At 51.5% G+C, this 22,770-nt stretch overlaps 2 protein-coding genes across 2 annotated transcripts in view; both read left to right on the top strand.

The window, feature by feature from the left end:
• Positions 1–484: 484 nt before the first annotated feature.
• On the top strand, positions 485–22,750 carry LOC112923437 (left-right determination factor 1-like). Its single transcript, XM_072733719.1, has 6 exons — positions 485–488; positions 581–675; positions 918–989; positions 21,327–21,559; positions 21,776–22,018; positions 22,297–22,750. The coding sequence occupies exons 1-6, from the start codon at positions 485–487 to the stop codon at positions 22,658–22,660; spliced, it is 1,011 nt and encodes a 336-aa protein (XP_072589820.1). The 3' UTR covers positions 22,661–22,750.
• TMEM63A (transmembrane protein 63A) overlaps positions 21,361–22,770 on the top strand; it is a 29,144-nt gene continuing 27,734 nt past the window's right edge. Inside the window, exons 1-3 of the mRNA XM_072732693.1 lie at positions 21,361–21,559; positions 21,776–22,018; positions 22,297–22,360. The gene's annotated coding sequence lies outside the window, so the exon portion shown is untranslated. The remainder of the gene's footprint in view (positions 21,560–21,775; positions 22,019–22,296; positions 22,361–22,770) is intronic.

Here is a 22,770-nt window from a genome sequence, read left to right as displayed (position 1 = left end):
GCATCTCGGTTACTGGTCCCCCCTGAATTCAAAGATAGGTGAATTTTATTTACTTATTTTTAAAAGATGTTATTTATTTGAGAGAGAGAGCATGGGCAGAGGGAGTGGCAGAGGGAGAAGAAGCTGACCTCCTGCTGAGCAAGGGAGCCTGATGTGGGGCTCGACCCCAGGACCCTGAGATCAGGATCTGAGCCAAAGGCAGACACTTAACAGGCTGAGCCACCCAGGTACCCCAGGTATGTGATTTTTATGTTGGATTTTCATGTGCAGGATCTTGTCAGTGAAATCCCGACAAAAGTTTCCCTCCTGCCATCTTAGTTAATACACTTCTACAAACCAAAGAGCAAAGGCCTGGGTTCCAATCTTCCCTGGCCAGGTGAGCTCAGACAACTCATTAGTCTGTTTCAGCTTCAGTTGATCATTCGGTCCTTAGAATGGAAAAACAACAATAACTGCCCGTCCTTCCCTGGGGGTGGTGACTGCCATGGGTAAAGCCCAGTGTGGCCTGAGTCATGGGGCAGCCCGGGGGAACCTCAGCAGGTGGTGATGCTGCGCTGATGTGGCCCTGCTCTTCCGGCAGCCCTGGCGCTGCGAGGGGTCCTCTCTCCTGAGGTGGGCAGCCCAGCGAGATTCCTCGTCAACAGCTTCTCCTGCATGACCTACACTGTGCACACTGTGGGCACTGATCAAGGGCCGGACGCAGTGTCACCTAGGCAAGAGCTATGATCTTTGTTCTCTTCAAGAATTATTACCTCCTTAGCATCTCCCCCCTTACTGCTGGGAACACTGGCAGATTGGCGAAGATGGGAGCACAGCCAGCGAGGAGGAAGGCCTGAGTGCCTTAAACCAGACCTGATTCCTGAAGCCCCGGACTGTCCGCCTCCCCTCACTGTGCTGATGGGGGTGCCCTCCTGCAGGAGGAGTGGGGAGTGGAGGCAGGGGCTAATGCTGCAGGCCCCCCGCCCCCGCCGCAGGTGCCGCCCCATGGGGTCAGCACTGGCTTCCCTACAGCCTTCCCTGGGGAGTGGGAACCTTGCTTTGAGGGTATCAAGCCACTGGGAAACATGCTCTGAGAAGATATATATATATATATGTATTTTAAAGATTTTATTTTTATTTTTTATTATTTCATTTATTTATTTATTCATGAGAGACATAGAGTGAGAGAGGCAGAGACACAGGCATGGAGCCTGCAGGGAGCCCGACGTGGGACTCGATCCCGGGTCTCCAGGATCAGGCCCTGGGCTGCAGGCGGCGCCAAACCGCTGAGCCACCCGGGCTGCCCTCTGATAAGATATTTTAATTTTTTCTGTTTTGTAGAAGCAAATAAAACTGTTATTCCTCTTGCCTTTTTTTAAATAGGAGAAACTTCAAATTCTTAGTTGATAACATTGAGTCATTAGAGTCTTGATAACCTATCTGGTCCGCAAATATATTTTTAAGCAAAGAACTGTTTAAAAATGTGTTTCCGTGACATTTTAAAGAGTGTTTTATTTAAAATATACTTAAAACAATGTAAGTTATTCAAGTCACCTGATGGCTAAATCTGTTGAGTGACTCTTGATTTTAACTCAGATCCTGACCTCAAGGTCCTGGGATCGAGCCCCACATTGAGCTCCTCACTCAAGAGAGAGTCTCATAGATATTTTCTCCCTCTCCTTCTGCCCCTCCCCACACGTGTATGAGCATGCTCTCTCTCTCTAAAATGAATAAATAAATCTTTTTAAAAATACAAGTTATTTGATTCATTTAAACTAAAAAAAATGGTTCACCCATTTCTTGAACCCCCAGCCCCGTCTCTGGCAACCACCAATCCATTCTCTGTATCTATGATCTTAGTGGTGTTGTGTTTTTAAACATTACTCATATAAGAGAGATCATATTCTATTTGTCTTTCTTTGTCTGACTTACTTCACTTAGGATGATGCCCTTGATGTCCATCCGAGATGGCAAGATTTCATTCTTTTATATGGCTGTGTAATATTCCATTAATTAATACCACATCTTTATCCATTCATCTGTCCATGAGTGGATTGCTGCTTCTGTGTCTTGGCTTCTGTAAATAATACTGCAGTCAGCATGGGAGTGCAGATACCCTTCTGAGTTAGAGTTTTTGTTTTCTTTAGATAAATACCCAGATGGGGAATTGCTGGATTATAAGGTAATTCTATTTGTTATTTTCTGAAGACCCTCCATACTGTTTTCCACAGTGGCTGCACCAGTTTGCATTCTCACCAATAGTGAATGAGGGTTCCTTTTCCTCCACATCCTCACCAACACCTGTTATTTCTTGTATTTTTGATCCGAGCCATTCTGACAGGCATGAGGTGACATCTCACTGTGGCTTTGATTTGCACCTTCCTGGTGATCAGTGACGTTGAGATGTTTTCATGCACCTGTTGGTCGTCTGGATGTCATCTTCAGAAAAATATCTGTCAGATTTTCTGCCCATTTTCTTTTTTTTCTGCCCATTTTCTAATCAAATGTGTTTTGTTGTCATTGTTGAGTTGTGTGACTGTATGTATTTTGGATATGACCACTTATCAGATATATCAGATATGTGATTTGCAAACATCTTGCCCCATCCCATAGGTTGCCACTTCGTGGACAGTGTCTTCTGCTGTGCAAAAGCTTTTTAGTTCGATGTGGTCCAGCTTGCTGGTTTTTGCTTTTGTTGCTTTTGCTTTTAGTATTAAATTTAAAAAATCATCACTAAGACCAACATCTAGAAGTTTACCACCTATGTTTTCTGGGAGTTTTGTGGTTTTAGGTCTTACTTTAAGTCTTTAATCCATTCATCCATTTGGAGTTAGTTAATGTGTATGGTGTTAGAAAGTGGTCCAGCGGCACCTGAGGGGCTCAGTAGGTTCAGCACCTGCCTTCAGCTCAGGTCATGATCCCAGGGTCCTGGGATCAAGCCCTGAGTTGGGCTCCCTGCTAAGCAGGGGGTCTGCTTCTTCCCTCTGCTTGTGCTCTCTCCCTCTGCCAAATAAATAAATAAAACCTTTAAAAAAGCAAGAGTGTGGTCCAGTTTCATTCTTTTGCATGCGGCTGTCAGTTTTTCTACCGATTTATTGAAGAGACTATTTTCCTCATTGTATATTCTTGCCTCCTTGGTTGTAAATTAATTGGCCATATGCGTGTGCATTTATTTTTGGACTCTGTTCTGCTCTTTGACCAGTGTGTCTGTTTTTACCCTAACATCATACTGTGTGCGTTACCCTAACTGTGAAATATATAGTGATGCCTCCAGCTTTGCTTTTCTCTCCCAAGTTCACTTTGGCTGTTCAGGGTATTTTGTGCTTCCACACGCATTTTAGGATGGTTTGTTCTGCTTCTCTGAAAAGTGCCACTGGAACTTTGATAGGGATAGCATTGCATCTGCAGATTGGTTTGGGCAGTAGAGTAAGAGAGTAAGAGAAGGGACCAATAAATGAATCTCTGTCGACTTCTTATTCCAACACCATTGTCTGAATGTCCCCAGAAGGCTCCTCTTGCCCTACAGGATGAATTGGTCTCTGCTGAGCCCAGCTGCCCTTGCCCACCACCCTCTCCTCTGCTGGGGATGCCTTCTCCCCTCCTGGGCTCTTTCCCCCACGCCAGCCCTTCGTTGGTCCTTGGTGTCCTGGACCTGCACTTAGTTATTTTCTCTCGAGCACAATACTTCTGTAGCACTTTTGAACTTCAAAGTGCTGTTGTCCATCACATCCAATTGTATTCTCACCGGAGTCCCGGGAGGCAGGAGGGAGGGTGTGGGCACCCCCATTGCACACATGAAAAACCCAAGGCACCTATCTAAGGCAGCGGGGCCGAATCCCAGCCGTCAGATTCCAAGTATTCTTCCCAGTGTCCCCCCTTGTCTCCCAGAAAAGTGCTCAAGGACAGCAGGTGGCCTGGTGAGGTGCCCGGAACAAAGGGGCAGGCCCAGGAGGAAGGCACATTCTGGCCCGTTGGTGCCCAGCTGCGCCACTAGAGGGCACCAGGCGCCAACCGCTGAGACCCCGGGTGGCCTGACACCAGGACAAGACCCCGCCGGGAGGCCAGATCCAGCTCCGTGCCCAGTGCCCGCTGTGGCAGTTGATTTCATGCATTCCCATGAAAAAGTGGCTTAGCATGGGTTAGAGGAAAGGACTCAAATCTTCCTCCTCCCAGCAGCCTCTGCTCCTGCACCTCAGCTCCACTGTCCCTGGAGGGAAGGCAGTGACCTGGGTGGCCATATCCCTGGGTGGCTCTCCAGGTGGCCCCGTGTCCAGGCTTGTCCTTGGTCATTGAGCTCAGGAAGAGGCCTGGAGAATCACATCCCTTCCTTAGTCGTGTGATCTTAGGTGAGTTGCTTACCCTCCAGGAACCCTTGCTGGGCTAGGGGTCTGGCAGGAGGCAGCTCCAATAACTAGAGGTCATTCTTGTTTTCATGGGGATCATTCTGGAATCTGAGGCTCAGGGAAGATAAGTAGGAAGACAGGTGCCAGAGCCGGGGCCTAGTGGAGCCAAGGTCAGGCTGTGGTCTGGGGCAGGGGCAGGGGTGGGGATGGCCATGGCCCCTGCTCCCCAAGCACCACCGGCTCCAGACCTGCTTCTCAAACCAAGTGATGGCCTGCCTTTTTTTTTTTAAAGGTCATCTCTACATCCAACGTGAGGCACGAACTCACACCTCCCCGACTCAAGAGTCACACACTCCACTGACTGAGCCAGCCAGGCATCCCAAACACCTGCCTTTTTAATTATGGGAAATGGAAACAACACTGGCATTCCTGAGTTCTGGTTCCAGTCTTAGAACCCTCTACTCTCCAAGACGCTCCTCGGTCCAGACCCCAGGCCCACCCCCACCTGGATGCCCCCCACTGTCTTTGCTTACGTCATTTCCTCCACTGGAAATGCCTTCTCCTTATCTTTTCTGCCTCTCTGAATGTGGTGGGTCCTCATTCCCACCCAAGCTGCAGAACTAGAGGTTCTGACCCTGAGGCAGTAGGGGAGCTGCTGCCCGGCTCTGCCCTGAGACCCTCACAGAGATGCCCATTTGACTGCGTGGGGCTGACCATGGCCCACAGCCAGCATGCCCAGGCATCTGGGGAGACACAACAGAAAGGAGGTGAAGACTCGAGAAAAGACCTGCCTGATTACCAGTTGACGTGTATTTATTTATAGCTTCTTTTGGGGCACACAAAATACAAAATATTCATGTACCAAGACCCTCGATGTGATGGTGTCAGTGTCCTGAGATGTCCAGGGCAGCTCTGGGGGATAGGACCCAGGTGAAGAGAAGCCCAGACCACAGGGGCGGGGGGATGAGGGGGAAGGCAGGGCTGAGACAGAAGCTGGCCTTGCTGCAACGGTGCACGTCCTCAGCTGCGGGAGATGAGGCAGGGGGCATGGGAAGCTTCTGTTCAGTTGCACTGATTCATCTGCACACATAGAACCCCACTGTGTGCCAGGCACCAGAGCAGCAATGTCTTTGTGCCCTAAGGGAGCTCCCTATGTGGTGGGAATGCATCCGTGCTACAGGGTGGTAAATGCTCTGACAGAGGCGGTAAAGAGCGCTAGGAGCAGACAGGAAGTAGCAGAGGAGGTGAGGCCGGAGATAGGTGCCCACTTGACAGGTCTCTTGGGATGATGTGGGCAGGTAGCATGGAGGGCCCGGCCCGGGGCTGGACCTGAGGGACCGCGGCTGTTCTATTGTGGCTCACGGGCCTGACCTCCTGGCAGTACCTGGCAGATCCAGGTAAGGGAGTGACTGAGCTGGAAGCCTCGGCCAGGCCGCCACACTTGCTTTCCTCCTGGCCTGCCCCCATCCACGGATCTGCAGATCTGTGTCCGCTTCTCCAGCCCAACGATCCCCACCCAGCACCCTGTCAAATGGGTGTCCCGATCCCCACTTTTACAAACAAGGAGAACAAGGCTCAAGGTGTGCCTGGGGCTGTGACCAACTGCAGCGGAGCTAGAGCCCTGTGCGCCCCACTCTGCCGGGGAGCCCCACCTCTGAGGAGCAGGCGGGGACAGAGGCCCGAGTGTAGATGTGCAACCTCGAACCATAACTTAGAGCTGGGTAGAGTTAGGGCTTCGTGTGCATTGGCCTGAGATTGGAATATTGGTTTCCTCGGGCTGTACACGAAAGTACCACGAATGGGGTGGTTTCAGCAACGAAAATCTAGTATCTCACAGATCTGGAGGCTAACACCTAAGATCCAGGGATCGACAGGGCTGGTGTGTTCCGAGGCCTCTCTCCCTGCCTGGCTTGCAGACGGCTGCCCTCCCGCTTTCCTCACATAGTTCCCTGTGTTCTAACGTCCTCTCTTTGTAAGGACACAAGTCATATTGGGTTAGGGCCACCGACACCACCTCATTTTACCTGACTTCCCTCTTTACAGGACATATGTCCAAGCACAGTCACATTGTGAGGGTTAGGCTACAGCATAGGAATTTGGGGGGACACGGTTCAGCCCTTAACAGCAGAGTCTGGGGAATGTGGAGATATCAGGGAGAAGAGGCAGAGAAGGACCAGAGAGACACAGAAAGGGCAGTTGTGGCGGTGGCTTGGGGAACTCGGCAAGTGACACAGGCCCCAAGGACCTGGGTGCTTGGGGGGGGGGCTTGGAGGAATGGGAAGGTGCTCAGAGGTGAAGGCCGTGGCTGGAGTGGCCACCTCCACCTCTACCTGTAGAGTCACCTGCCGCCTACTCTAGATGACAGCCACTGCAGTTGTGGAGGGCCCTCTGGTCATTACTGGTGGGGCTGTACTGTCTCCAGCTCTGTTCCTTGTCTTTACCCCAAGCTTTCTGTGTCTGGAATCTACCTAGAGCTGCTCCCCTCCTGACACCCAGGGCCCCTGGCCTGGGAGATGGGAACAGGCCCTGTTCTTCTGCGGGCCTCAGGGGTGCCCGCCCACTCTTCCCACTAGAGCCCAGATGAAAATACTTCCTGGGACCACCATGAGCCTGCTTGTGTCCCCAGTCCTCAGGACTGGCCTCGGAGGGCTTGCAGGCAGAGAAGGGATTGCACCCTCACAGATTGTACACTTGCACAAGCGCACACACACCCACGCACACCTCCCAGAGGATGCTTCTGTTTTGCTCAGTTGCTAACACCGAGCTAACACATCTCCTGGAAATCTCCAACTGTAAAAATGGACTCCAAATTAAACAGAGACACATCTTGGATGATTCCTGACCAGAGGACACAGCTGTGGTCCAGAACCAGTCACTGGAGGGACGGGAAGACTGTGCAGGTCAAACCCCTCATTGTCCAGAGAGGGTCCTGGTCTGCCCAAGACCACACAGCTCTCTGGGTCTGGTGTGCCCCGGCCCATGTAGGCTCCCTTAGCTGGTGCTCAGGCCAACCCTGAGCTGACCGTTGTCACACTGACCCGCAGGCTCTTGGGATGCTCCCTCTCGGGCTGGGCAGCCTGGTGCTTTGATTTGAGGTGAGGCCTTCAGACCATCCCCTTTCAGGGGCCCCAGGGGCAGGAGGCTGAAGCCCCATGTGGGAAATGAGAGGCTGGTCACAGAGAGCTCTAGGGACCCATCCCTCCCTCACTTAAATGTTACTCTGTTTTTAATTGCAGAGCTGAGACAGCAGAGCCTCCCAGGCTGAGCCAGAAATAGTTAGCTTTTTAATTGGATTTTTGTTCTCCCAAAGGAAAGCCCTGTGGGCCCACTGCTTGGAGAATGCAAGGGGAGCATGGAGGGGGAGCGAGCAGGGGAGCCTGCAGGGGAGTATGCAGGGAGAGCATGCAGGGGAGCATTCAGGGTGGGCATTTGGGAAGAGCATGCAAGGACACAGGGCTCCCTGGGGTCCAGAATTGGCCATGTGGGGGGATCCTGTGACCGAGAAGTTTGATTCCAAACTGATCCCTTCATTCAGCAAATAAGGTGACCTCAGCAGACTTCAGTTTCCCCATGGGAATGAGGCATGGGAGCAAGCTTCCCCTAGGAGTCTTTCTGGCACCACCAATTGGGAGAGCCTGGGCAGGTCTTCTTCTTCTTCTTTTTTTTTTTTTTTTTTCTGGGCAGGTCTTCACCCCCATGTGGGCACCCTTGCAGCCTCTCCGGCCTCTCCCATCTCTGGTCTCTCCTTTTTCACTGCAACGATGAGGCATTCTCTATATGTCCCTGCCCCTGCCCTAGGCCTGTGGCTCTCTGCAGTGGGGTGGGCCAGGGTGGGTGCTGGGGTTTCCTTCGGCTTCTCTGACAGTTCTCCCCTGTCCCATGGAGATACACTGGGGCATGGGGCAGGGAACAAGGGCCCCTGAGAGTTCCTGGGTGGCCAGAACCTTTCCTGGGACTGGGGAGGCCGTCCTTGGTGGGAACCCACAGCATCTCATGTGGACAGGGCTTGTCCAGGGAGAAGCCCAACCCACCCTGCTTCTCCCTCCCCGTACTTTGGAGCTGGAAGGAAAATCTAGTTTATCTCCCTCATTTTATAAAGAAATTGAGATCCTGGGGTGCTCACAAAGTCCATACAGAGCTCAGATTCCCATCTTTCAATTCATTTATTCATTCAACAAGTATCGATGAAGTATCCACCACGAGTGCTGGTCTTTGTTCTCTGTGCAGGGACACAGCAGGAAAATGGGCTGGACAAAGTCACTGAGCCCATGGGATCTACATCCTAATGGGGAGGTAGTCAACAAACAGTGAAACAAACAGATAAGGAAGATCATTTTAGATAGGACTAAGTAGCAGGAGGAATATAAAGCTGGATGATAAGAGACATCTTGATTGGCGGGAACAGGAAGGGACCTGAGGATTTTATGAATGGGCAAGAGAGGGCTTTCTGAGGAAGTGATGTGTGATCTGAGTTCTGAATGACAAAAATCAGCTAACTCTGCAAAGGTCAGCATGCAGAGCCTTGCAGGCAGAGGGGACAGCTGGTGCAAAGGCCCTGGGGTGGAACCGCCATTCCAGGTTTGGGGACAGCAGGAAGGGCCGTGTGACAGGCTGTCAGGGCGCCAATGAGGAGCAGCAGGACAAGAGGTAGGAGGGTGAGCCTGGCCAAGATCAGCCTGGGCTTTAAGAGAAGACATCTGAGTTTTATCACCCAAAGTGTAGTAGGAAGTCATTGCAGGTTTTTTGTTTGTTTGTTTGTTTTTAATAGACTTTATTAAAAAAAAAAAGACTGTATTTTATTTAGAGCAGTTTTGGTTTGCAGAAAAATTGCGCAAAATATAAGGAGTTCCCGCATACCCCTGGCCCCTACACATGCACAACCTCCCTGACCATAAGCAACCCCACCCTGGTGCATATTTGTTACAGTGCCTGAGCCTGCACCAACATGTCATTGTCACCTAAAGTCCATTGTTTCTACTCTCTGGGTTTGGACAAATGTGAAATGACAGGTATCCACCATTGTAATATCATACAGAGTATTTTCTTTATTTTTTAAAAAATATTTTATTTATTTATTCAGGCACTAGAAAGAGAGAGGCAGAGACACAGGCAGAAGGAGGAGCAGGCTCCATGCAGGGAGCCCGATGTAGGACTCGATCCTAGGACTCTGGGATCACGACCTGAGCTGAAGGCAGATGCTCAACCACTGAGCTACCCAGGCATCCTGGTGGGGTCAGTGTTCTTGATTTTGGTCGTTTTAGTAGACATGAGATGGAGCCATCATTGGGTTACTTTGCATTTCCCTGGCGATCACTGGGTGGCTCAGCAGTTTGGCGCCTGCCTTTGGCCCAGGGTGTGATCCTGGAGACCCGGGATCAAGTCCCAAGCCTGCTTCTCCCTCTGCCTATGTCTCTGCCTCTCTCTCTCTCTCTCTCTCTCTCTCTCTCTGTGTCTCATGAATAAATAAATAAAATATTTTTTAAAAATTTGCATTTCCCTGATGACATGTGCTGTTGAGCCTCCCTTTGTATGCTTATTCGTCCATCTGTATCTCTTCTTTGGTGAGGTGTCTTTTTGGATCTTTTGCTTGCTTTTTCTTTTAAGACTTTATTTTTCATGAGAGACACAGAGAGAGGCAAAGACATAGGCAGAGGGAGAAGTGAGCTCCCTGTGGGGAGCCTGATGAGGGACTCAATCCCACGACCCCAAGATCACACCCTGAGCCAAAGACAGACACTCAACCACTGAGCCACCCAGGTGCCTCTTGACTGCTTTTTGATTTGAGTTGTTTGTTTTCTTATTGTTAAGTTTCGAGGGTTCTTTGATATTTTGGGTAACAGTTCTTTATCAGATGTGTCCTTTGCAAACGTGTCCTTCCACTGTGTGGCTTGTGTTCTCATTCCCTTGACAGTATCTCTTGCACAACAGAAGTTTTTAATTGAAATGAAGTCTAGCTTATTAATGATTTCTTTCACCAATTGTGCCTCTGGTGATGTGTCTAAAAGTCATCTCCAGGGATGCCTGGGTGGCTCAGTGGTTGACCATCTGCCTTTGGCTCAGGTCATGATGGCAGGGTGCTGGGATCAAGTTCCACATCGGGCTCCCCACCAGGAGCTTGCTTCTCCCTCTGTCTGTGTCTCTGCCTCTTTCTCTGTGTCTCTCATGAATAAAAAAATAAAATCTTAAAAAAAAATAAAAATAAAAAATAAAAGTCATCTCCAAACTCAAGTTCATCTAGATTTTCTCCTGTTAATCTTCTAGGAGTTTTATGGTTTTGCATTTTTAGAAATTATTTTGTTTGTTCTTATTTTTATTTATTTAGAGAGAAAGCACGAGTAGGGGTGAGGGGCAGAGGGAAAAGCAGGCTCTCCGCTGAGCAGGGAGCCTGATGCAGGTCTTGTTCCCAGGACGCTGAGATCATGATCTGAACCAAAAGCTCAACCCATTGAGCTACCCAACGGCCCCTAAAAATTATTTTATTTTAAGTGAACTCTGCCCCAATGTGGCGCTCAAATCATGACTCCAAGATCAAGAATCTCTAACTCTACTGACTGAGCCAGCCAGGTGCCCCTATGGCTTTGCATTTTCTATTTAGTTCTCTGATCTATTTCAAGCTAATTTGGAGAGGGTTTTAATTAATAGAGTGCCTCTGAGTCAAATCTGTCTGAGACACCTGTTGGCAGTGGAGGCATGGCAGGCAGTGGGAGGGGAAGGTGGCCATTGCAGCCCTGCCGGTGACTAATGGAGGGTCAATCCCAGATGGTCACAGCTTTATTTGCCAGTGGGGATGCTGGAACTTTCTGGGAGCTGAGTCTGGAGGGTGTGGGACAGAGAAGGAGCAGGTGTGGGGGCTGGAGGCACTCACATCCAAGAGACAAAAGGAACCACTCAGAGGAAAGAGAAGTGGGTTCTTCCCCTGGCCTCTTGCCACATGCATCAGGAAGGGACCCTTCTGGCCTGAGGTCACAGAGATGGTGAGCCACCTTTAATACAGTGGGTTCATTGAGTGTGGACCCAGAAAGAGGATTGGTAGAGGCAGACACAGGGCCAATCTCCCAGACTCTTTATCCCTCTGCAAACACAGGCCCTTTCCTGAATGTGGATTACAGTTGGGTTCAAGAGTTTTGCTGGGGAAATAAAACAATTGGGCAATCAGCCAGAAGAAAGCCTGTGTGGATTGGGAGACCAAGGGGCTGATGGCCTGGCAGTGGGGAGGACAGACCTTTGTCATGCACAGGAAGGGGCCCTGCTCTGCAGGCTGTGGATCTGAGGGCGGGTGGGGAGCCTGGCCTTCTGTTGCAGTGGACTGGGCCTGCAAGTCATCCCAAAGTCAGATCTGCTGTCCTGCATGGGAAGAGGGGAGTGGAGGAGAGGGAGGGTTGAGGAGACTCTCAGTGGTCCTGACATCTGGAGACAAGAGTGATGGGGCCTGGGATAAGCAGGTGGGGAGGAGCCAGGATTTGCCAGAGTACAGGCTGCCAGGTGAGGGGTCAGAGGTCATCCTCAAGGGTCAGGGACCTTCTGGACCTGGCCTGGGCTCAGAACCAGAGGGGACTCTAAGGTCAGTCAGGCTGGAGCCCAAAAGCAGCTTCACTCCTGTATTAGAGCCCCACATCTGGGGGCTCCAGGGGCCTCCTGTCCCCTTCCTGTTCAGGGCAGGCCCTGCCGGGGGTGTTCCAGAGATGCCCTGTGGCCTGGCCCCACATGCCCTGGGCCATCCCAACCCTGCACCCATCAGTCTCCTTGATCCCAGGCCCAGGGGCCCATGTGGCCCTTTGGGGTCTTCAGACAAGCTCCCAGGTGGGCCCCACCTGTCCTCCCAGGATGGCCTGGGTCAGCAGGGCGGCCCCTCCCCAGGGGCTCCCTAAGCAGGAATAGGGACCCTCATTTCAGTTCATCCAGCCCCTTCCTGGCAGGAGTGAGTCCTGGACTGTCCTTGCCGTGCCACCCACTAGCTGCGTGTAATTGGGGGAGTTTTCTACCCTCTTCAATAGGAGTCTCCTTGTATAAGATGGGAATAATGTGCTTTTTTTTTTTTTTTTTTTTTGCAAGGAACTTGTCGGTATTGATCAAGATGTCAGCAGAGTGCCTAGTACAGCCCCCTGGTGTACAGTAGGTGCTTAATAAATAACAGGAGTCTTTTCACAGTGCTACTGAAATTTCCAGTGTTTTAAGAAAATTAAGTTAACAATATTTTTAAAATCTTTTTTTATAATGAACACACAAAGTAGGAGAGTGAAAGGTGCCAAAGGTGTGCACAAGAGACAGCTGGGCTCCTTCTCTTGTTCCTCATCCATCCTTTTCCCCGAGATGGTCTGCGCTCTGCAGAGGGACACGTCACTATTTCTCCGCACTGTGCCAATCTTATTAATCCGTCAGTGTGATCTATTCCTCTTTTCAAAATTATAATTGCAATTTGTTATTATAATGTTATTTTTGTAAAGTTTCACCGAACAGTCTCTGCCCGTTCTGGCCTCGGTCTCCCTGTGGCCCCTCCAGTACTGCCCCTTGTCCCAGGCCCGCACCCCCACCCCCCACAGCCAGTGCAATTAGTTTAACTGATTTAAAGGAGCTGCTTATTTTCTCCGACACTGTAACCTCCTTGAAATAGGAATTTATCATCAGCCACAAAATCAAAGTGCCAGCAAACGTGGTTTCTTCTGAGGCCTCTCTGCCTGGCTTATAGGTGGCCACCATCTCTCTGTCCCCACAAAGTAGGTCCTTTATGTATGTGCACCCCTGGTCTGTGGGTCCCAATTTTCTGTTGTTAGAAGACACCAGTCAGATTGGATGAGATCACCTCCCCCATGACCTCATTTTCCCTTAATTATCTCTTTAAAGTCCCATCTCTAAACCCAGTCACATTCTGAGGTGCTGGGGGTTAGGACGTCAGTATATGAATGTGTGGGGGACACAATGCAGTCTTCTATGTAGTGCTGCCTCATGCTTTATTTTATTTTATATTTTATTTTATTTTATTATTTACTGCTATATAAAATTCCTCTGTACAGATGTGGCAAGATTTATGTAATCAGATCTCTTTGAATGAAGTTCATACTGTTCCCAAGTGTTTACTGTTACAAATAATACTGCAATAAACAGTCTAGTATAAGTGCCACTTCAGGGCAGCCCTGGTGGTGCAGTGGTTTAGTGCGGCCTGCAGCCCCGGGGTGTGATCCTGGAGACCTGGGATCGAGTCCCATGTTGGGCTCCCTGCATGGAGCCTGCTTCTCCCTCTGCCTGTGTCTCTGCCTCTCTTTCTCTCTCTCTGAATAAATAAATAAATAAATCTTAAAAAAAAATAAGTGCCACTTCATACCTGTATGAATGTGTCTTTTGAATAAAAGTCTACAAGTGGATACACTGGCTACAGAGTATATATAGATCTCTCTCTCTTTTTTAAGCAGTCTGGGTGCCCAGTGTGGAGTCCAGGGCGGGGCTTGAACTCACGACCCTGAGATCGTGACCTGAGCTGAGATCAAGAGTCAGACGCTCAACATTGTGAGTCACCCAAGTTCCCCCTTATAGTTCTCATTTTGGTAGATATTGCCAAACTGAGCTCCATTTCCTCCAGCAACAGATGAGAGGACAACCTCACCAGCATAGTGTCATTAAAAACCAAACTTAAAAAAAATCAAATACAGAAAAAGTGGCATCTCACTGTACTCTTAATTTGCATTTATTATTATGAATAACAGTGAACAGTTTTTCAAATGTTTAAGGCCATTTGTATTTCCATTTCTGAGAACTATTCATTCAGTACATTGTGTCTATTTTTCTACCAAGTTGCCATTTTGGTTTTTGACTTGTGGACACTATACATTGTGGACACAGTGCTTCCCTATTGCAAATGTTATATCTCCCCCTGGCTTATTATTGGTTTTTGACTTTGTGTATGCTGGGTTTTACCACACGCTAATATTTTTATTGAATTCTGTTACATTTGTAGATTAATTTAAGAAGCACTGGAATTTTTCTCATGCAAGGACCTAGTTGGTTTTTTCTTTATTCATTAAGTCTTTTTAAAATTGTTGTTGGTGGAGGGGCACCTGGTGGCTTAGTGGTTGAGCGTCTGTCTTCAGCTCAGGGTGTGATTCCGGGGTCTTGGGATGGAGTCCCGCATTGGGCTCCCCACAGGGAGCCTGCTTCTCCTTCTGCCTGTGTCTCTGCCTTTCTCTCTGTATCTCTCATGAATAAACAAATAAAATCTTTAAAAAAATTGTTGGAGGAAGCCTGGATGGCACAGTTAGGTAAGTGTGTGACTCTTGGTTTCAGCTCAGGTCATGAGTTGGAGGGGAGTTTGCTTGAGATTCTTTCTCTTCCTCTGCCCTCCCCCCTCAAAAAAATCTTAAGAAAAAAATTTAAAAGATTAGGTGTTGGAAAATATCAGTAAAGATCTGTTGGCATAGAAAATACCCTAAAAAATTTTAACTGAAAAAAAAAAACTACAGAAAAACACCCGTGAGTACCATTTATATAACACAAAATAAAGTGATATGCTTAAGTGTACACAAAAGCATGGAAAAAGGTCTGAAAAGATGTGTATCAAGCCCCTACCAGTGGTCAACCATGGGAGACACATTTCTAGAAGGTCCCCCAGTGATGCCCTGCTCTCATCACCAGAATTGGACTATATGCAGAGATATCACATCCTTGATTACATGATTTTATTATATGGCACAGTTAGATTATGTTGGAATATCAGGGTGAGCCCAGTTAACTATATCAGCCTTAAGTAGCAGAGAGAGCAGAGAGCTTTCTGGAGCCCCTGGGTGGCTCAGTTGGTTAAGCATCTGACTCTTGGTTTCTGCTCAGGTTATGATCCTGGAGTCAGTCCTGGAATCGAGCCCCATGTCGGGCTGTGTGCTCAGCGGGGAGTCTGCTTCTCTCTCTGCTTCTGCTGCTTGTGCTCTTTCTCTTGCTTGGTCTCTCTCAAATAAAAAAAATAAAATATTAAAAAAAAAGGAAGTCAGAGGGATGCAAAGCATTAAGGGACATTTTTTAAAAAAGATTTTATTTATTTGAGAGAGAGATTGGGAGGGAGCATGGAGAGCACACCAGCACGAACGGGGGGAGAGGGAGAAGCAGGCTCCCTGGTGAGCTGGGCGCCCGACATGGGGCTCAATCCCAGAACCCTGGGATCATGACCTGAGCCAAAGGCAGACACTTAACCAACTGTGCCACTCAGGTGCCCCCATTAAGGGACATTTGACACATAGTAACTGGCACGAAAATGGAGGGGCCACATGGTAGGAGGAACGTGTCCCCCTCCCGCCAAGTTCACACATTTAAGCCTTAATTGCCAGTGTGATGGTGTATGGAGGTGGGGCCTCTGCAGGGTGGTTAGGTCAGGAAGGAGGAGCCTTCATGATGGGATCCGTGCCCTCATGTGACCTGAGGGCACAGCAAGAGGCAGATGTCTGAAAGCTGGAGGAGGGCTCTCGCCAGAACCCCAGCACCCTGGTGCTCTGACCTTGGACTTGCAGCCTCCAGGACTGGGAGGAATGAGTGCTGGTCATTGAAACTGTCCTGTCTGTGGTGCTCTGGTACAGTGGCATCTGCTAAGTGATGCCCTTACAGAGTCAAGAGGGGCTCCCAGCCTGCAGCCAGTCCAGCCCAAGAAGCTGGACTCTGTCAGCAACTTGGCGGAGCTTAGGAGCAGTGTCCTTTCCAGCAGCCACTGTAACCACAGCCCTGTGATCCCTGGGCACAGACTCCTGCTGAGCTTGTTCAGACCTCTGCCCTACAACACCCTGACTGTTTTGGGAAAGTATTGTTTTAAGCAGACAATTTGTGAGGTGGGAAGGGAGACTTCTGCTTTCTCCTCTATAGACTTCTGCCCTGCTGTTTTTATTTTTTTAAAGATTTTACTTATTTATTCATGAGAGACACACACAGAGAGGCAGAGACACAGGCAGAGAGAGAAACAGGCTCCTTGTGGGGAACCTGAAGCAGAACTTGATCCCAGGAATATGGGATCATGAACTGAGCCAAAGGCAGATGCTCAACCACTGAGCCATCCAGGTGCTCCCTGCTGGTTTAAAAAAAAAAAAATTAGTTTTAAGGAATCTCAACACCCAATGTGGGGCTCGAACTTACCACCCCGAGATCAAACATCACATGTGCCCCCGACAGAGCCAGCCAGGCACCCCTGCCCTCCTGGGGTTCGTGACATCGAGAACATTTTTTTTTTTCATCAAGAACATTTTCAAGCTTTACTTGTTTAATTTTCTAAAGAGCCATTAAAAAAATAATAAATACTTACCTGGAAACAGGCCCATGATAAAAATAAAGGGAAATGAAAATAAAAACCAAATTTCAAAACAATACGTGTACTGTGATGACATTTTAGTTTTATCGTGTGTTTATATAGAGATCTCTGTGGAAGCCCTCTAGAGATTCAGGTCCACGCGCTTTCTTTCCGGGGGATGTTTACATTTTCAGCCTTATCTCCAGTCCCAGAGCAGCAAGCAAGTTTTGCCCCCTGCTTGGAGAATCCAAGCCTTTTTAAACTCAGTGCAGAGGGCGGGGAGTGGTGGGGTTGGTGGGGGAGCAGGGTGTCCAGGAGCCACCAGCCAGGATCCCAGAGAGACATGCAGCCCCCAGAAGTGTCTCTGGGGCGGGAGTATGGGGGCCACTGACCATTCAAACGGACAAATAAAAAAATAATAAAAAAAAGGACAAATCAGGAAAATACTGTACATAGTGCTTTAATCGTGTTGTGTGAGGACGAAAAGCATCCTAGCAGAAGAGGCAGCTCCGCAGAGGTGGCTAGGTGAGGCACACCCCCCAACAACCATGGGGTGGGGGTGGCCTGCCTGAGTCTGGAGGTCTCCCTCGGATCTAAGCAGCCCTTTGATCTTGAGGGCACGTTTGGGGGAGGAGGGGTGGCCTCCAGAGTAGGGAGCCTCCCACAGTGGCACAGCCCACCTTTTCTTTCTTTCCTTTCTCTCATGTGACACTTTTGCTTCCATCTCTGAGCACCTAAGTCCCTAACAGGATGAGGAAGGGGAGCAGGAGGGCCAGGAGGTCGGGTTATCAGGTCCCCATATTCAGGGCTCAGTGGAGTCCCAGAGCCATCCCACCGAGGCTGGCCCTCCGGGCTCTGGGGATGGGCCGCTCCCGCCTGGGTGACTGGGTGATGAGGAGGCTCGGGCTCCCACACCACCCTGGGCTGCTGGCAGCAGGAGCGGGCTGACCCCTGCAGACGCGATGGGGCTCCTTGACCCCTGGACTCAGGCCTGCCAGCCTGGGGGATGCTGCCCAGAGCTGCAAAGGCCACCAGTTCCCAGGGCTTGCTGTGTATGCCCCTGGGGAGCGGGCAGGGGCACCCACGTCAGCCTCAGCACAATGGGCTGCATGGGTGGACAGGTGTGGTTGCACAGGGACCCAGCCGCCTGTTCTCCAGTACCTCCCTCCTTGCCCTGTGTCCTCCGCTAGGGCTGGGGGCAGGACGCCGTGGCCTAGGTGTGCCCGTGCCTCTCCCCCCTAATTGAAAAGCTTGTCTTTTCCTTTCTCTGCTGTGGGCCTCACCGCAGAGAACAAGAGTCCGCAGGCCTGGTAGGAAGCAGCGATGGCAGCAGGACCGCAAGGTCTACCAGCCCTGGGATTCACAAGGCAGGCAGGGGCCCAAACAGGCCCGGCTCTGGCTGTTTGGCTGGTTTGTCTGTTCCCTTCATGGCCTCGATCATACCTGCACCTGTCAAGGGACATTTCCGGCTGGAGCAGACACCCAGGAGGTAAGTACGGAGGCCCAGCACCGGATTCGGGCCCATCTCCAGTGTGTAGGCAGCCACGGAGCTGACACAGCCTCTGTCCTTGGAAGAACAGGGTCATCCCTGATGGTGGGGCTGTCCTCCCTGGCCTGCTGGCCTTGGTCCACAGCAGCGCTGGCCTCCCGTCCTCCTCCTCCTCACCTCCAGGGAGTGGGGACTTCCCAGCCCTGAGTCCAGACACCGTCTTCCTTCCCCCCTAAACACCAGACTTCCCAGGGTTCAGACACTCAAAAGCAAACAAATCACTGTTAGGTGGTAGGATTGTACACAGATTTTTTTCTCTTTCTTTCTTTCTTTCTTTCTTTCTTTCTTTCTTTCTTTCTTTCTTTTTCTTTCTTTCTTCTTTCTTTCTTTCTTTTTCTTTCTTTCTTTCTTTCTTTCTTTCTTTCTTTCTTTCTTTCTTCTTCTTTCTTTCCTCTTTCTTTCTTTCTTTCTTCTTTCTTTCTATCTTTCTTCTTTCTTTCTTTTTCTTTCTTTCTTTCTCTTTCCTCCTCTCTCTCTCTCTTTCCTTTCTTGGGGAGAGTTGTTAGTAATATTAATCTCTTTTTTGACCCGGTAAAAATGCACAGAAAGAAAAATGCTCCTATAAACTAGTCTGTTTGCTCAAATATTGTCCTGAAGAAGGATCTTCTAGAAGCCCTTCTCTCCATAAGCTTCTCTTCCTCTCTCCCTTTCTCTTCAATTAATGAAGCAGATATTTACGGATTTTGCCTCTTCTCTGTGTCTGGGGAGACCAAAAGGCAGCTGATAGGAAGCTCAAGTGCAGGGGGAAGGAGGAGGGAGGGGTGGGGCAGGGGAAGAGTGGCTCCCCCGGGAGAGGGAGGCACCAGGTGAGGCTGTGTACCAGAGCCCAAGGGAGTCCCAGTGCCCTGCTTCGGGTGATTTCACAGTGTGCACCCCCCTTGGTGCAGCCTGGTCTCCCACTTTGCCTTACGGACCTCCCAGGGCTCCTTCACCCTCCCCCGTGCCCTGGGAGGGAAACAGTGCTGACATTTCACAAAGGAGGCTCAGAGCAGTTAAGACCCTTGTCCAAGGTCATAGATTGTTAGTGAGAGCTCCGAGGGGGGCCAAGGCTGGCCTGTGACCTTGGGCAAGTACATCACCTTATTGGTCAGATGGGAGTGTTAATAATGTGTATCCCGGGAACTCAAGGGGAGGGACAATGGGTGCCCAAGCCACATCCGCTCTTGTTACCTTCCTGCTCTTTTCAGAATCCTGGCTCTCCTGGCCTTATCCAATTGAAGAGGACAGCTGTCAGAAGGAGGCTGGCTCAGTCCTCTGGACTCACGGGAGGCCATGCAGCTAGTGGGTGGCACAGCAAGGATGGCCTGGGACTCACTCCTGCCAGGAAGGTGCTGGATGAACTGAAACCGGGGTCCCTATTCCTGCTTAGGGAGCACCAGGGGAGGGGCCGCTCTGCTGATCCTGGCTGTCCTGGGAGGACAGGCGGGGCCCACCCGGAGAAATAGTGACATGTCTCGCTGAAGGAGCACAGATCATCTTGGGGAAAGGATGGATGAGGAACAAGAGAAGGAGCCCGGCTGTCTCTCATGCACACCCTTGGTACCTTTCACTCTCGTACTATGTGTGTTCATTATTAAAAAAAAAAGATTTAAAAAACAGTGTTAACTTAATTTTCTTAAAATAAAACACTGGAGGGATGCCTGGGTGGCTCAGCGGTTAAGCATCTGCCTTTGGCTCAGGGCATGATTCCCGGGTCCTGGGATCAAGTTCTGCATCAGGCTCCCTGCATGGAGCCTGCTTCTCCCTCTGCCTGTGTCTCTGCCTCTCTGTGTGTCTCTCATGAATAAATAAATAAAATCTTTTAAAAAAATAAAATAAAACACTAGAAAAATCAGTAGCACTGTGACAAGACTCCTGTTATTTATTAAGCACCTACTGTACACCAGGGGGCTGTACTAGGCACTCTGCTGACATCTTGATCAATACCGACAAGTTCCTTGCAAAAAACAAACAAACAAACAAACAAAAAAACAGTACATTATTCCCATGTTATTCGAGGAGACTTCTATTGAAGAGGATAGAAAACTCACCCAATTACACGCAGCTAGTGGGTGGCACGGCAAGGACAGTCCAGGACTTGTTCCTGCCAGGAAGGGGCTGGATGAACTGAAATGAGGGTCCCTATTCCTGCTTAGGGAGCCCCTGGGGAGGGGCCACCCTGCTGATCCCGGCCATCCTGGGAGGACAGGTGGGGCCTACTTGGGAGCTTGTCCGAAGACCCCAAAGGGCCACATGGGCCCCTGGGCCTGGGATCAAGGAGACTGATGGGTGCAGTGTTGGGATGGCCCAGGGCATGTGGGGCCAGGCCACAGGGCATCTCTGGAACACCCCCAGCAGGGCTTGCCCTGAACAGGAAGGGGACAGGAGGCCCCTGGAGCCCCCAGATGTGGGGCTCTAATGCAGGAGTGAAGCTGCTTTTGGGCTCCAGCCTGACTGACCTCAGAGTCCCCTCTGGTTCTGAGCCCAGGCCAGGTCCATCAGGTCCCTGACCCTTGGAGGCTGAGGATGACCTCTGACCCCTCACCTGGCAGCCTGGATTCTAGGGGGGGTTCAAATCTGGAGGGGCAGGAGGGTGGTGGTAAACACAGGGCCCTACTCCTCACCTGCCCTCCTGCCTCAGCCCCCATCACTCATTTCTCCAGGGGGCACCAGGTTTGCTGCCCATACCCACGCCAGTCCCCTGCCCTCCATGGTACCCTCAGCTCTAGGCCCAGGGCCAGGTCCAAAGTGACCCTCGGGCAGTGGTACCGTCCATCACAAGCAGGAAGCCTCCGGAAGCTGGATGATTGGCCCACTGCTGCCCGGCCCCATCACCTGGACTGAGTACCCCAGGACAGCTTCCGGGGTCAGGCAGGGCTCTGGTTGGGAAGAGCTGGAGGGTGTAGAGGGAATTCAGGATGGCCATTGGGAGCACTGATAGTACATACGCTGTAGCCCTCAGTGACTGTGGGAGCTTTAGGAAGCGGTCATGTCTCTGAGCATCGCTTGCCTTGGCTCAGAAGTCGGAGGGGGCAATGGATTGGCTGGTTCTTCCACTTCTAATCTCTGAATCCATCAACAGCCAGAAAGAGGGACAGATGGGGCCTAATTGGATAAAGCTGCATTGGTGCTAAATTATCACAGGTTCCCTTGCCCAGGAAGGTGCCTCCGGAATAGTGGTTTCCCTGTGCACGGCCCAGGATCTAGCAGCCTCCCCTCCCCCCAGCCTCCTGAGCACCGGGCCAGATGCTCATCCCGGCAGACAGGATTGGTCCTTCACACAGGAGCCTTGGTGGTGGCTGCTGCGGCGGTGCTGCGCCTCTTCCAGGAGCCGGTACCCAGGGCGGCGCTCCGCAGGCTCGAGCGGCTGTCCCCGCACAGCGCCCGCGCCCGCGTCACCATCGAGTGGCTGCAAGTCCGAGACGACGGCCCCAACCGCACCTCCCTGGTGGACTCCAGGTGGGGGCTGCGAGCGGGGCGGGGCGGGGCGGGGAGGGAGGGGAGGGCCAGGGGGCGGGTCCCAGCTGGGGGAGACGGCGGGAAGGGGAGGGGAGGGGAGGGGGCTGGGGGCGTCCCCAGCGGGGTGGCGCGGAGGGGAGCCACCCCCACCCCCGGACCCACCCCCCTCCTCCCCAGCTCAGGCCCCTGTCCCCCTTGGCCCCCTGTGGCACGCAGGTTGGTGTCCCTCCACGAGAGCGGCTGGAAGGCCTTTGACGTGACGGAGGCCGTGACCTTCTGGCAGCAGCTGAGCCGGCCTCGGCAGCCCCTGCTCCTGCAGGTGTCGGTGCAGAGGGAGCACCTGGGCCCGCCGGCCTCCGGTGCCCACAGGCTGGTGCGCTTTGCCTCCCAGGGGCCCACGGGCGCCGGGCAGGGGGAGCCCCGGCTGGAGCTGCACACCCTGGACCTGGGGACCTACGGGTAGGCGCCGGGCCTGTGGATGGGGCACCTAGGGACTGCCACCTCCGTTGAAGGGGCTCTTTTGGGGTGCGGGTGCGGGAGATTTCTCCGGCCACTCTCGGGGCTGATGGCACTTGTTCTGTGCTGTTTGGCCACCGGTAGTCATCCAGCCGTATCACAAGCAGCCTTTTGAACACAGCCAGGATGGAACACTTCCCTCCTAGACGCGCCCCTCCCCCAGGGCCTTCCCCCTGCCCCGGGCACCCTCAGCTGACCCCTGCCTCTCCTTGTCCCCGCAGAGCTCAGGGCGACTGTGACCCCGAGGTGCCGGTGACGCAGGCTGCCCGCTGCTGCCGCCAGGAGGTGTACATTGACCTTCGGGGGATGAAGTGGGCCGAGAACTGGGTCCTGGAGCCCCTGGGGTTCCTGGCCTACGAGTGTGTGGGCACCTGTCAGCAGCCCCCGCGGCCCCTGCCCTTCGAGTGGCCACTTCTGGGGCCACGGCAGTGCGTCCCCTCGGAGACGACATCGCTACCCATGATCGTCACTGTCAAGGAGGGAGGCAGGCCCAGGCCCCGGGTGGTCAGCCTGCCCAACATGAGGGTGCAGAAGTGTAGCTGCTCCTGGGACGGGATGCCCGTGCCAAGGAAGCTGGAGCCTTAGGTGTGGGGTGCAGTGCTGAGGGGTTTGGCTTCCATGTGCATCAGGCGTGCTCAAGGGCAAGGGGAGAGCTGGGGATTACAGATCTGCTGCTGGGCAAGCACTTTTGGCCA

Source organism: Vulpes vulpes, chromosome 13 (assembly GCF_048418805.1).
Source record: "Vulpes vulpes isolate BD-2025 chromosome 13, VulVul3, whole genome shotgun sequence".
Classification (NCBI taxonomy): Eukaryota; Metazoa; Chordata; class Mammalia; order Carnivora; family Canidae; genus Vulpes; species Vulpes vulpes.
Note: the sequence above shows the minus strand (reverse complement) of the source record. Positions and strands in the feature narration are given on the sequence as shown.

What these genes read in the sequence shown, in the direction of transcription:
- LOC112923437 (XM_072733719.1), top strand. An exon ending in TGACCTACACTGTGCACACT is followed by an intron (nt 676 to 917) that starts GTGGGCACTGAT and finishes GCCCTCCTGCAG; the next exon opens with GAGGAGTGGGGAGTGGAGGC. An exon ending in CTGGACCTGGGGACCTACGG is followed by an intron (nt 22,019 to 22,296) that starts GTAGGCGCCGGG and finishes TTGTCCCCGCAG; the next exon opens with AGCTCAGGGCGACTGTGACC.